The sequence below is a fragment of the Anomaloglossus baeobatrachus genome, chromosome 4, assembly GCF_048569485.1.
Source record: "Anomaloglossus baeobatrachus isolate aAnoBae1 chromosome 4, aAnoBae1.hap1, whole genome shotgun sequence".
In the NCBI taxonomy this organism is placed as follows: Eukaryota; Metazoa; Chordata; class Amphibia; order Anura; family Aromobatidae; genus Anomaloglossus; species Anomaloglossus baeobatrachus.
Window position 1 is genome coordinate 368,872,826 of NC_134356.1, and position 14,635 is coordinate 368,887,460.

General features: G+C 42.9%; 1 protein-coding gene across 2 annotated transcripts in view; it reads right to left on the reverse strand.

Moving 5' to 3' along the window:
- Positions 1-14,635, reverse strand: part of PRKAR2B (protein kinase cAMP-dependent type II regulatory subunit beta) — a 266,961-nt gene that overhangs the window by 60,748 nt on the left and 191,578 nt on the right. For both annotated transcript variants that reach the window (XM_075345150.1, XM_075345151.1), the window contains exons 3-4: positions 7,754-7,806; positions 250-333 (exon numbers count right to left, since the gene is read on the reverse strand). In XM_075345150.1, the coding sequence (XP_075201265.1) occupies positions 250-333; positions 7,754-7,806 (137 nt within the window). The remainder of the gene's footprint in view (positions 1-249; positions 334-7,753; positions 7,807-14,635) is intronic.

Sequence of the window (14,635 nt, forward strand, 5' to 3'; positions counted from 1 at the left end):
TAGGGTCATAAGATGGCAAGGCGGACCCTGAGCAATGTTGAAAAAAAGTGAAGATGTCAGAGGTTGAGTATAAGAGTAGGACTTTAGGTTAATACACATATTGGACAACATTCTGTTACATCACAATTCACCAGGACAAGAGTTCAATTACTTTTGTGCTTCTCAGTATGCCGTGAGACAATTTAAAGTAGGTTCCATGAAGAGCACAATTTATGTCCAATTTATTTAATTGAAACTAAATATACTTACTTGATCCAAACTCTTAAATAGAAGGATGTCTTTGCAGGCTTCCTGCAATCTATGCCGCTGATCATCTGTTTTTGGGTGGATAATCTAAATAAACAGCAAAATATATAACGATCAATAGATTTTTGACCAGTAGCCAGATCAGCAATGATTTACTGATATATACTTAGACATATAGCACTCTTACTATCCACTCAGATATTGAACTGCGGATTTGGGTTGCTCATTCTTTCGTATATATAGATATACTGTGTGTGTGTGTATATATATATATATATATATATATATATATATATATATATATATATATATATATGTATATATATATACACACATACATATACTAGCTGTAGTACCCGGGCGTTGCCCGGGATAGTAACGGTCTCTCTGTCTCTCTCCCAGTCTCTGTCTGTGTGTTGCTGTCTGTCTGTCTTTCTTTGTCTGTCTGTTTTTATCTCTCTCTGTCTGTATTTGTATCAGTCTATCTCCATCTCTGTGTCTGTCTCTATGTGTGTGTCTGTCTCTCTCTTTCCCTGTCTGTCTTTGTCTGTCTCTTTCCAGGTCTGTCTCTTTCCAGGTCTGTCTCTTTCCAGGTCTCTTTGCCCGACTGTCTCTTTTCACGTCTGTCTCTGTCTGTGTCTCTGTCTGTCTGTCTATCTCTCTATCCGTCTCCACTGACATCATATTACCTCACACATAAGCTTCTTATACTAACAGTTTATTTTGTTCCTATAGCAACCACTGACAGTTGCAATTAATAGCCTGTAGCTCCCACTTCCACTCAGTTTAATAGAGGCAGAAGTTTGGAGAGTAACAGTAAAGCGCGGGGTTAAATTTTCCCATCAAAACATAGTCTATGACGTTCCCTGAGTCACATGGACTGAGTCCACAGGGGTGGACAGAAAATAATAACATTTATTTGGATTTATATATAAAATTATGTTTACTAACACAAGCATAACATTGACAATTACATTTTATTTTGAACAATAATACAAAAGCTCTTAAATTTTCTCAACGTAGGTGCTCAAACTGTTTTCCATTACAATTTGCACAGCTTTGAAGTCTGCCTCTTTCGCTTCGACAAACATTTTTGCACGAGTATTAATTTCTTGAAATCTTATGTAATTTTTCAAATCACTGACACTTTTTGGTTTTCGACTATAAACTTTGTCCTTGAGTACTCCCCAAAAGAAAAAATCCATTGAGGTCAAGTCTGGTGAACGTGCCGGCCAATCAAGTGGTCCTCTTCAGCCAATCCATTTATTAGGAAATGTTTCATCAAGATACTCATGGACTACTCTTGAATAATGTGGAGGGGCCCCATCTTGTTGGAAATAAAGGTCATTTGAATTAGGCTGTTGCTGTAACTGGTGAAGAACTTGATTCATTAGAATTTCGAGATACTTATCTCCTGTGACTGTTCCATCAAAAATATTGGTCCTAAAACACCAAAACTTGAAATACCACCCCAAACATTGACATCAGGCTCATTTAGTTGTTTCTCTAATGTTAAATGCATGTTCTCATTATACCAGTAAATACAATTATGTCTGTTACTATGACCAGATAATTTGAAAGAAGCTTCATCACTCCACATAATGTTATCTAAAATCACTGGATTTTCTTCAATTTCGTTAAGCATAATCTCACTAAATTGCAGCCGCCTGTCTGGATCATCCTCCAAAAAACCATAAATTAGACGTGGACGATAAGCTTTCCACCCAATAGATTTCAGGATTCGCATGATAGAAGCTCGTGAAATTCCCAATTATAAAGAGACTCTTCTGGTGGACTTTTTTGGACTCTGAACAAATGTTTCAGCAACAAGTTGTTTATTATTTTCTGTACAGGCTGTTTTGGGTCGACCAGTTTTTGGAGCATTAAGGATTGAGCCAGTGGCATCGAATTTGTCACAAATGTGGTAAATGGTTTGTCTCTTTGGGGCTTGAATACCAACTGTTTCAACCCAATTTTCTCTAACAGTTTCAGCATTTTGAGATTTCCAATACTCTTTTGAAATCCATTTTCTTTGATCTGTATTTAAATTATTTTCCATTATGGGTTATCTGAAAAGAAAACAGATTTGGGGGAGATTTCTCTGTGAAAACTGGATCTGTGAAACTGACTCAGTTGCCCTTATCAACCAATCAGATTTCACCTTTCATTTTCCAAAGAGTCTGTGAAGAATGAAAAGTAGAATCTGATTGGATGCTAAGGGCAACTGAGTCAGTTTCATTTTACACCATGTTTGATAGATCTCCCCCTTCACCCTATTACACATACTGTCCACCTAATTTTGGACCACTATATATATATATATATATATATATATATATATATATATATATATATATATAGCTATCTATCTCTATCTATCTATATACACACACACACACACACACACACACACACACACACGAGGGGCTGCTGATAAGTCTTTGGCTTTACCCAGACATAAATGAGATAGGATGATGAAACTTTACATTTACTCCACATTCTCTCCACTGATGTCAACACATTTCTAATATCGGTACGATTACACACTCACATATATATATGTTTTATGAGGCAATGACAGGTGTCATATATGAAGGTCGCTATGTTTCCTCCAGAATGTGCTTGGTGACCTTGTGAGACCTGCTGGAGAGTGTTGTAGTCACAGTCACTGCAGTGGGCACAACACAAAATAAAAGATTGTGAACTTGGTCAAGCAATTTGACCTAGTATTATGTTTAAGTAAACCTGTTGGTGCTTTTTTTTTTTAGAGAGATCTGCAGGTCTGGTAGTGGGAAGGATCTCTCCCTCCAGTCTAGGTCTTGCAACAGACTCATGTCCGGGGAATTGAATTTAATATTGCAGTGCAAAGCAAGGTGTGCCTCAGTTGGGATCCAGGCTACTGGAGCAGCAGGTGCTGTGTGATGCTGGCTGTGTAGAGTAACACAAGCCAGTACTGAGAGACCTGGACACTGTAAGCGGACCTCTGCACCTGAGATTCTTCCTACAGTGGTGCAGGTGTCAAACAGACACTTGGAGCATGAACATGCACCCAAGATTCCTACAGCGGTGCAGGTGTCGACCAGGAAATTGGTAAGACTGTCCTAAGAGAAGCGGCTGTGATCCGGCAAGACATTCCAAGATAAGCGCATGGCTGGGGGCTGTAGCCGTATGATTTATCTGTGCTGAGTATCATAATACGAGGTGACCCTGACCCGCAGACAGCGCCTGTGATTGGTTGCAGTCAGATACTGTCACACAGGTTGGGGGCACCTCTGACTGCAACTAATCACAGACGCCAGGATGGCTGGTGGGAGGGGAAAGTAGTGCATGTTGATGATTAATAATGAGTGTCCCAGGAAGTGAAGGTGAGGCTGCCAGAGCAGTGTACAGCCACGCCAGAGCCTCTGTAAGTATGATGCGCTTGCTTCATTCTTATTTTCTTTATTTTTTTTTTTAATTTCCCCAGTTCTGGATTAATACCCAGAATCCTGGGTCCGTCACTCAGGTACCTTTGAAACTGTGCGGATCTGGACTTTTACAGTCCGAGTATTACTATCTATCTATCTATTCATCTATCCATTCATCTATCTAGGTTTTGACAGTATGTAAAATTCCATGCTAAAATGCATGTCTGTTTGCTGTTCGTGTGCCATGTGTTTTTCTCACACCCATTGACTTGTATTGGCGGTGCCCACAGGCACTTGCAGCATGCTGCGATTTGCCCTATACGCCGAATTTTGCAGAGAGAAAACTAGCAAGATGTGCTCTGCTCTGTTGTTTAACATTGGTGAGTGAGTGCAATGAGATTTGTATTGAATTGCACTTACAGATTTTATACACAGATGTGACTGAACCCTAAGGCTGTGTGCGCACTTTGCGATTCTTCTGCGTTTTGGCTGTGTTTACAACTGCACTGTGTCATTGACAAAATGCATGCGTTCTGATTTCCCAGCAAAGTCTATGAGAATCATGCAAAATCTGTGCGCACGATGCTTTTTGAAACGCAGTGTTTTGATTGTCAAAAATTTGTCAAAAACTCATGCGTTTGAAGAAGCAACATGTCAATAGTTTTTGCCATTTTGGCTGCGTTCTACATCCATTAAAATCAATGCGTTGTAGAAAATTGCTGCCAAAATGTGAAGCAGTGCGTTTGCATTGCATTATTGTTGCGATCCGCATGTTTTTTTAACATAAAAAACGTAGGTCTTTCGTCTTTCTCTCTCTGTTGGTCGGTCGGACTGTTGGTTCTTCTCTCTCTCTCTATGTCTCTATCTCTCTCTCTGTCCATGTCAGTCTCTCCCTCCCACCCCCTCTCTCATACTCACCGATCCACGATCACCGGCGCGGTGCTGCACGGCGTTCACACTGTGGCGGCTTCTTCTCTTTTGAAAATGCCGGCTGCTCATTAATCCATTACGTATTCCCTGCTTCCCCCGCCCTCCGGCGCCTATGATTGGTTGCAGTCAGACACTCCAACACACTAAGTGACAGTTGTCTCACTGCAACCAATCACAGCTGCCGGTGGGCGAGTCTATATCGAGCAGTAAAAAAAAATAAATAGATCATTGAAAAAAACCCGATGTGCGGTCCCCCCAATTTGGATACCAGCCAGGGTAAAGCCACACGGCTGAAGGCTGGTATTCTCAGGATGTCTCAGGATGGGGAGCTCCACGTTATGGGGAGCCCCCCAGCCTAACAATATCAGCCAGCAGCCGCCCGGAATTGCCGCATCCATTAGATGCAACAGTCCCGGGACTTTACCCGGCTCATCCTGAATTGCCCTGGTGCGATGGCAAACGGGGTAATAAGGAGTTAATGGCAGCAGCCCATAGCTGCCACTAAGTCCAAGGTTAATCATGGCAGGCGTCTCCCCGAGATACCTTCCATGATTAACCTGTAAATTAAAGAAAATAAACACACATCCAAAAAATCCTTTATTTGGAATGATAGACAAAAAAACCCACCCTCTTTCACCACTTTAATAACCCCTCAAAAACACCTCCAGGTGCGACGTAATCCACGCAAGGTCCCACGACGCTTTCAGCTCTGCTACATTGGAAGCTGACAGGGGCGGCAGTAGAACATTGCCGCTCCTGTGAGCTCCATGCAGTAACTGAAGTGGGGCTGCGGGTCACCTGAGTGAAAGCACAGCTGATCACGCAGCTCACTGCAGTCACTCAGGGGATTTGCGATCACAGGTGAGTCCTTCACGTGTGACCGCAAATCAAGCCGCGGCACACGCACAGAGCCGCGCGATCACAATGAAGTCGGGTGAAGTTCATCAGAGTTCATTGTGATCGCGCGGCTCTGTGCCGCGGCTTGATTTGCGGTCACACGTGAAGGACTCACCTGTGATCGCAATTCCCCTGAGTGACTGCAGTGAGTCGGGCGATCAGCTGTGCTTTCACCCAGGATACTCGCAGCCACAGCAGCAGTCCTCCACCTGAGAGCGGTGGCCACGAGTAACCTCAATGACAGCACAGCTGATCGCGCTACTCACTTACTGCATGGAGCTGACAGGAGCGGCGGTGTTCTACTACCGCTCCTGTCAGCTTCCGATATAGCCGCGCAATCACAATGAAGTTGGGTGAAGTTCATCCGAGTTCATTCTCATTGTGCGGCTCTGTCTTTCAGCCAGCCATGCTCTTTTTGACAGTGCGGTCCCTCTCGGTTCTGCTGCAAGTCTATGGGGATGCTGCAGAGCTGAGTGGGACCGCACTGTCAAAAATGTGCGTTCTGGATGCTTTTCCCACTCTTTCTATGGCAGAGAAAGCATCTAGAACGCATTAATTCTCCAGGAATGTGTGCATGTTGCGTTCTGCTGAATGCGTCTCAGAACGCAGCTTTTTCGGCTGTGTTCTGAGACGCACAGGCAGTGACTTACATGCTGCGGAATTGAACGCAAAGTGCGCACATGGCCTAAACCTCAGTGTACCCACGAGAGAAATTATCATGCTACAGATTTGGTGCAGAAGAATTTTTTTGCATGAAATCTGCACCTTCTGGCAGAAAACGAACAGAAAAAACTTGTGTTTTTTGGTACTTTTTTTGCCATACTTTTTTTTATGAAGTCAATGAATGGAAGGGCTAAAAAACTCGGGCAAAAAACGCCCCAACAATTGACATGCTGCAGATTATTTCTGCAGCAAAATCTGCTCCAAATCTGCAAGGAATAAAAAAAGCAACATGGGAACAACACTTCACAAATCTCATAAACTTTGCTGGCTTCAGGACAGGCTTGCAGATTTTGGTGCAGATTTGTCAAAAGAAGGCATCAAAAACTGCATAAAAAAATGCAGTGTGCCCATAGTCTAAATTGCTGCATTTTTGATGCAGCTAAAATGTGCAGTGACAAAAACTAACTAAAAACTCATCGTGGACACATGGCCTGAGAAGCTGAAATATTTTTGTGCAGTAAAAATACACAGTACCAAAAACTTATTGTGAGAACGTAATCCTACATAGATTTCATTTGCAATGTTCATCAGTCTTCCATTCCAGTTTATCCACTGACGACCCTCCAAACCCTTATTAACTAAGGCTATGTGCGCACGTGGCGTACTTTACTGCAGAAATTTCTGCAGCGATCTGAAGAGCACATGTGCGCTTCAAATCGCTGCCGAAAATGTCCGTAGTTAAAAAAAAAAAGCCGATTCCATGCGCTCTGCCTGCAGCTCCTGCCATAGACAGAGCAGGGGCTGCCGGCAAAGCGCACAGAAGTGACATGTCACTTCTTAGAACGCGTGCTTCGGGCAGCAGCCGAAGCGCTGCGCTCTAAGACGCCACGTGCGCACGGCCCCTGCACAATCTACATAGATTATGCAGGGGACGCAGGCAGTTACGCTGCGCTTTGTAGCTGCATGTAATTACGCAACGTGCGCACATAGCCTAAATCTAAACATTTAGGATAGTAAGACTGGACATACAGGAGCGAGTGCGTGTTTCATTCAATAGTGAATGGCCAAAAGCTGTTAGACACCTCTGGCACTGAATGCTAAAGGGAAGGACATTCTGAAAGTACCAATCTGCTTCGATAAAGCACTGTAAAGATTAAAAAAAAGTTTTATCTCAAAATTTTCACATGTATGTATGGTCTCATGGCTATTCTAAGTGATTTTCAGAGTGGTTTCACACAGACACCAGCACACACACACCAGCACACACACAACATACACACACCAGCACACACACAACACACACACACACAACACACACAACACACACACACAACACACACACACACACAACACACACACACACCAGCACACACACCAGCACACACACACCAAGTTGATGTTTTGTGAGCCAATGCAGCAAGAATGACAAGTAAGAGCCCTTCTTTATATATTTACTGTGCATTTCCCTTTTGAATTCATTACTGGCTTAAGCCCAAAAACTTACTTTAAAACTACAGATGGATTTTTTTATACTCACAACTGAACACAACAATTCCATATATGCAAGTATGTTATCTCTAATAACCACAAATAAATGCCACGGACTTTACCCTTTTTTCTGTTTCATCGTCTTCTTCATCTGGATTATACGCTTCTGCACACACTGTAATACAGAAAAAGAATCAAACATTATTTCCCATAAATATCCATATTTCCCCCACATTCTGTAATAGTAGGCATTAGCTCTTTAAATTACATAAATTAATGGACAAGCTATTACAGTCACTAGCAGTAAGCCCCTCTAATTGGAATATCTTTCCCCATTTTTGACTATCTTCCAAACATAATTCTTTAGTTTTGATTGCATACTAAGCACAGAATGAGGGTGTGTCAATTATAGCATGGACAATCCTTTTGTTGCAAATATATAAGGGTATGGGTGCTACAGTTGCTAATTGTTTGTGATGGCAATCTGTTGCCTATACCATACCATACCATAATTTGCAGAATACATGAATGACAATGGAAATAGCTGGAGAATCACCACTTTCTCCAATAAGAGTAAGGCTGTGTGCACACGTTGCGTATTTCACTGCAATGTAAATGCATGCGTCCTGCGTCCCCTGCACAATCTATGAAGATTGTGCATAATCCATCCGCACGTTGCATTTGGGAGCGCAGCGATTTGCATGCTGAAATTTTGATCCAAATCGCTGCGCTCAAAAAAGTAACGTCACTTATCTGTCCATGGGAGAGGCTGCATTCAGAGCACATGAAATCAGCATCTATTCTGCAGACACATTGCATCCATTATGCAGTGTTTCTGCAGCGATTTGAAGCGCATATGCACTGCCAAATCGCTGCAGATTTTTTAGCATGGACACTACACAACGTGCGCACATAGCGTAACTCTATTATGAAACTACTTTTAAGGACTCGCACATACTAGTGTATAACTAAATTTTTTAATCATTTTATCAGAGACTGGAATAAAATGGGTTAAACCTGCGGAGCTGGCGAAGAAGTGATGAGAAAGAATTAAGAATCCACAAATGTGGTTTATTACACAGGTCTACAAAAAAATATTTTTTGTAATCATTGCAGGAGCCTTTGTACTTTTCTGAATCATCTTTTTTTTTTTTTTCAAAAACGTTTTTTATTGATTTTTCAAATTTGTAAAAACATGACAAGTATCATTGCAAAAGAAGAACATTCGTCTGACAAAATGTGACATAGAGGTGGGTGATACCCCAATTTGTAGTTCCATGTTGCTGTTCGATTTAAGATAGTATACAGTAACATTAAACCAAAACATAGGTAATGAAATATAATATAACATATGCAATACAATTCGTTAAATCTCTGTGTCGTCCCTGAATGATTTCAATTTTGCTAGCGTGTCTTGGTATTCCCAACCGTCTCGTCTCCCCCTCCCGCCAGAGCCCCCTCCTAGGTGATTCTCAGTTTACCCAGGCTGTCCTGGATATCGCTCAGGATATACCACTCCGAGTGAACAAAAGGTGCCATCAGGTTAATTATTTCTCCCTGTGTGAATTGGCTTTCAATAAAATGTCTCCATCTCACAAAAAACTTGGCTGTCAACCCATCTTTATCCCTCTCCGCTTCTAGTTTTTCCCACTTCAGAAGGTTGTGTAGTTCGCCCACAACCTCCTTTATGGATGGGCCCTCCCTTTGAATCCAGTGTTTTAAGATGCAACGCTTAGCTATCAAGGCTATGTCATGCATTATTGCGTATTTCCTCTTTTCCTGCGTGCTCGGTCCTCCTCCTACTCCTCCCTCAAAGGAGTGGAAAATCCACACCATTAAGTCTAGTTTGCTGAAAATTCCCCATGTTGACTGGGCAAATAGTCTGACTTGGTTCCAGAACCTAGCGATTGTCTCACATTCCCATAGCCCATGCAGCATATCCGTTTTTTCTTTTTGACACTTAGGACACCACCTATCCCTACCTGGTATGTTGAAACCTATAATGGCCCTATGTAGAATTCTGAATTGAGTGTCTCTCCATCTCTCATTGGTAATGTGTTTCCGCACTTGTACCCATCCTCTCAGTATATCATCCACCACTTCTTCCCTTCCCAATTGTTTCCCCCACGCTTTTAAAGTCCGACTATCCTCCCGAGAGATAAGCACCCCCCTTAGCGATCGATAAATTTTAGAGACATTTATACTTGTTACATCACATTCCAGTAACTCATCAATCGAACTTCTGTTCAGCTCTCTTCCAACCACACCCAGGTCTCCTATTATTCCATGTTTCAATTGTTCATACTGGATGACATGTGAGCTATTAAGGTTGTACTTATCCAGCACTTCCCGACCTGTCATCCACCTCCTGTCCTCCACATTCATAACATCTATCATTCTCCTGACTCCCCTCTCTTTCCATCTAGTAAATAGCTTGTTTTCTCGTCCCAGGGGAAAATTTGGGAATGCCCAGGGGTTCAAGTACTTGGACACTTTCCATGAGAGCCCCAGTTTTTTCCTTACCGACTTCCATGTTAGCATGGTGTCTCGGAATATAATTGAGTTCCTTATGTGCCCTTCAACCCTGGATAGTGGGGAGTGCAGAATGGACGTCAGATCCCACGGTGACGCATATTTAGTTTCCATCGCATGATCTGAGTGCCTACTCGTTCCTCTCACCCAATCAATTACATGCCTCATGATACATACAAGATTATACCCTTGTACATCTGGAAAGTTTAGACCTCCCTCCTCTGCTGACTTCATCAGCGTACGCAGCTTTATTCTGGGTTTCCTTCCCCTCCACAGAAATTCTGTATACGCGGAGTTGAGCTTATTCACATCCTTTAGTTTTAGCAATAGCGGGATTGTCTGGAAGGGATACAGCAGCCTAGGAAAGCTCATCATTTTTATCAGGTGACATCTTGCCAGTAATGGAAGTGGCAGACCTTTCCATCCCTTTAATTGAACTATAATTTTCCTGATTAGCGGTCCATAATTCAAGTTATAGATTGTTTCCACCGATCTTCCTATATGCACTCCCAGGTATTTAATTGAAGATTGTGCTATAGGAATTCCACATAGACAGCCATCCCTTATTTGTCCCCCCATTGTCCCATGATGCCCCTTTAGGAACATGATCTCGCATTTTTTTTTGTTCAGTTTGAAACCGGAGAATGAGCCAAATTTTTCAATCAAGGCAAGAGTCTGTGGCAAATCCGCACCGGGGTCCCCCATATAAAGTATGATGTCATCAGCAAAAAGCGCTGTCTTTACTTCTGAACCCCTTATCTTGATTCCTTTAAAGCTATTTTGTCCCTGTAGTATTCTTGACAACGGCTCGATTGCCAGGTTGAATAAAAGAGGAGATAATGGGCAGCCCTGTCTTGTTCCCTTCATCAAAGGGAACACGTCTGATAGAAAGCCCGGAGTGTGAACCCTAGCTCCCGAGTTGGCATAAAGGTTTCTAATGTAAAGTCTCATCTTGCCTACAATCCCTATGGCCTCCATTACCCTGTCTAACCACCCCCAATTTACATTATCAAACGCTTTTTCTGCGTCAAGTGTAACTAGGGCAGGTCTAGCCCCTCCCTCAGTGAGACCCAGTCTAACCGCGTCTACCACTAGAATTGTCTTTCGGATATTGGTAACGGCATTTCTCCCCTTAATAAACCCCACCTGGTGATTCGTAATGATCCTAGGTAAGATCTCGGCCAGTCTATTAGCCATGATCTTGGACATAATTTTTAAATCCTGATTTATGAGCGATATAGGTCTATAACTAGAGGGATCATCCAGGTCCTTGGTTCCCTTGGGGAGTAATTTAATATATGCTATGTTGGAATTTTTGGGTATTTCCGCCCCTCCCAGGAAAGCATTAAAGACTGAGGTTAGATCCGGCGAGATCAGATCCTTCAGAGCCTTATAGAATTCACTATTGAAACCGTCAGGTCCCGGTGCCTTGTTGGTGTTAAGCTCCCCAATTGTTCTCGTCACCTCCTCTACTGTGATATCTGCGTTTAAGGCACTCAAATCTTCCTCCGTCAAGCTAGGCATTTGGGCTTGTCTTAGCCACTCTGCCTCATCAGTCATGTCGTTATTCCCTGACCCATATAGTTTTCTATAGTAATCTCCCAACAGTTTATTAATGTCCTTAGGATCCGTAGTCACCTCTCCCCCCTTTGTTTTCAGTTTAGAGATCACTGTCATCTTTCTGCTGCCCCTTGCCAGATTGGCCAACATCCTTCCCGCCTTGTTGCCAAACCTATGTAAGTCAACCTCCTTGTGCGACCAGAATAGTTGTTCCTTTTTTTTGGCCCATTCGTCAAATCCCTCTTTTGCCTCCAACCATCTGCCTTTTGTCATGGGAGATCTATTTGTCACATAATTTGTATATGCTACCCGTACTGCTTCACTATGGAAATTATAATTCTCATTGGTTTTCCGTTTGATCATGGCTGCGTACCCCACCAGACGGCCCCTTAGGACCGCTTTTGCCGTTTCCCAAAATATCACTGGGGACTCTCTATGTTCCTTATTGTCCTCTGCGAATTCTCCCCACCACTCCTGTAGCACCTTGTGGAAATTATCTTGCCTGAGAAGGAACGATGGGAATCTCCATATGATATCTGTACCTCTCCTGAATTTCTCTCTAATGCCCAATCTCACCGGACTATGATCAGAGATCACCATATTCTCTATCACACAATCTTGCGTTCCACTCAGTAAGTCTTGCGAGATCCAGAACTGATCAATACGTGACCAGCTATCATGAGGGTGAGAGAAGTGTGTATACTCTCTGTCATGTGGGTGAGTTAGTCTCCAGATGTCTTTCAGTCCTACGTCTTCTAATGTTACATCCCTATTGTCTAAACTCCTGCCCACATTAGCTGTCCCCTCCTCGCCCCTCCTCCTATCTTCAGCTGAGTCTGGGACAGTGTTAAAATCGCCTCCCACTATAATGTTAGCCTCCCCATCTGCTAATATGGTGGCCTTTATGTCATCATGGAATGTGATTTGTTGTGAATTTGGGCCATAGACATTATAAATACTGAGTTTACCCGCTGGACTAACGATTGTTAAGTGCTGCCACCTTCCATGGTCGTCTGCCTCATGTGCCACTACCTCATGACTGAATTGTTTATTTATTAGAATCATAGTGCCCGCTTTTCTACCTTGTGCCGCTGCCCCGTAAACGGTGCCCACCCAATGTTTCTTCATGCGGAAAAAGTCCTCCCCCCCAAGTGGGTTTCCTGTAATAAGGCAATGTCTGTCTTTAGTCTTTTCAGATGTCTCAATATCATTGCTCGTTTGTTAGGTGATCTCAGCCCTTTAACATTCCACGTAGTTATCTGTATCATGTTAACCTGTGTATTCTGCTTTTACTACTCCCTCCCCTATGGGCCCCTGCATCAAGGAAGACGAGATGTTCGACACTAGAATCACAGTTGGTACCACAAAATCGACACTCCCTTTCCCCACCTTGCAAATATAACAAATACAACAAAAAGCATGTAACTGTAAAACATATTTTCCCTTCCGAGAAATCCACGGCGTTTCCCGCCACGTTGGTGAGCTCCCCTATTCCTAGCCAAAATATGTAGCTCCCTAATCACCCCCCAAAAAATATATGTTCTATCCCCGGACTAACTTGAATAAGCCTTTGAAAATTATGCAAAAATTAGCACAGTATGTCAAAACCTCAGCAAGATTCTCCAGTCCTACTTATCTCTGACTCCAGGTAGCCATCAGTCCGCCCAGAACAGGCCCACTTCATTTGAATTTGGATGATGTTCCTGGACAAAGGAGAAAAAGAAAAAAAGAAAAAAAAAGACCAAGGGGAGAGAAGATGGAGAAAGAAAGGAGAAGAACAAAAAAAAAAAAAAAAAAAAAAGAGGGGGGGAAGAGGACCCAGACTTTGGGATGTTTTCCTCTCTTTTCTCCCTTCCCCCTCCTCCTCTCACCTCCCCAACCCTCTCTCCGTAATGCATCCTCCTCAACGCCTCTCCCTGTTTGGGAAGAGAGAAAAAAAAAAAAAAAAAAAAAAAACAGGCAAAAAAAGGAAAAACAATGAGCGAGTTCCAGTTCAGGTATCATGGTTTCTCTCCAAGGGTTGGTTCCTGTGTTCCAGGCGAGAATTATGCTGTCGACCCGGGCTTGGCCTCCTTTCCTCCCTGGTCTCGACTTGCTTTTGTCCCCCAAGACGTCCCACATCTCTTCCTGAGCTTGTGGGGGATCCTCTTCTATTATTCCCTTCTCCACTAGCTCCTTTTTCTTGCCTTTCTGACCTAGTCTTGTTGAGCTCTGCCATGAGAATGTTTTCTGCTTCTTTGTAGTCCTTGTAGTATACAAACGAGCCATTGGGGTTTCTAACTTTCAGTGTAGCAGGGTATAATAGCTGGCACTTTACTTTTTTGTTGTACAGAAATGAGCAAATTTTGGTAAATTCTTTTCTCCTTCTGGATACTTCCGCTGAATAATCCCCAAAAATTAGCAGTCTGTTGCCTTGATATTGTAGTGGACGCTTTCGTTCTCTAAAGGCCCTCAATATTTCCTCCTTATGCTTATAATCAAGGTACTTGACAATCACCTGCCTGGCTCTTATCGGGGTATTCTTGTTTGAGTTTTGGCCCTCTCCCTTATTCGCCTCCTGGTGTCTCAGTGGACCCACTCTGTGGGCTCTTTCAACTCTGAATTTCGCCTTTATGCCCAGGGCCTGCGGTAGCTCCAACTCGCATATGTTATCCAACCGTCCAATCGACACAGACTCTGGCAACCCGACTATACGTAAGTTGTTTCGTCTCGATCTGTTTTCCAAATCGTCTGCTTTATCCTTCAAGTATTCATTAGATTTTGCTAGAGCTGCTATTTGTGCTTGCATAGCCAGTATTGTCTCCTCGGAGTCAGATATTCTCTGCTCTGATTCTGCCAGTCCTAGAGGAAATGGGCATTTATCTGTTTTTGCATATTAGCTAATGATGTTTGTATGGCTGCCTCAATAGCCA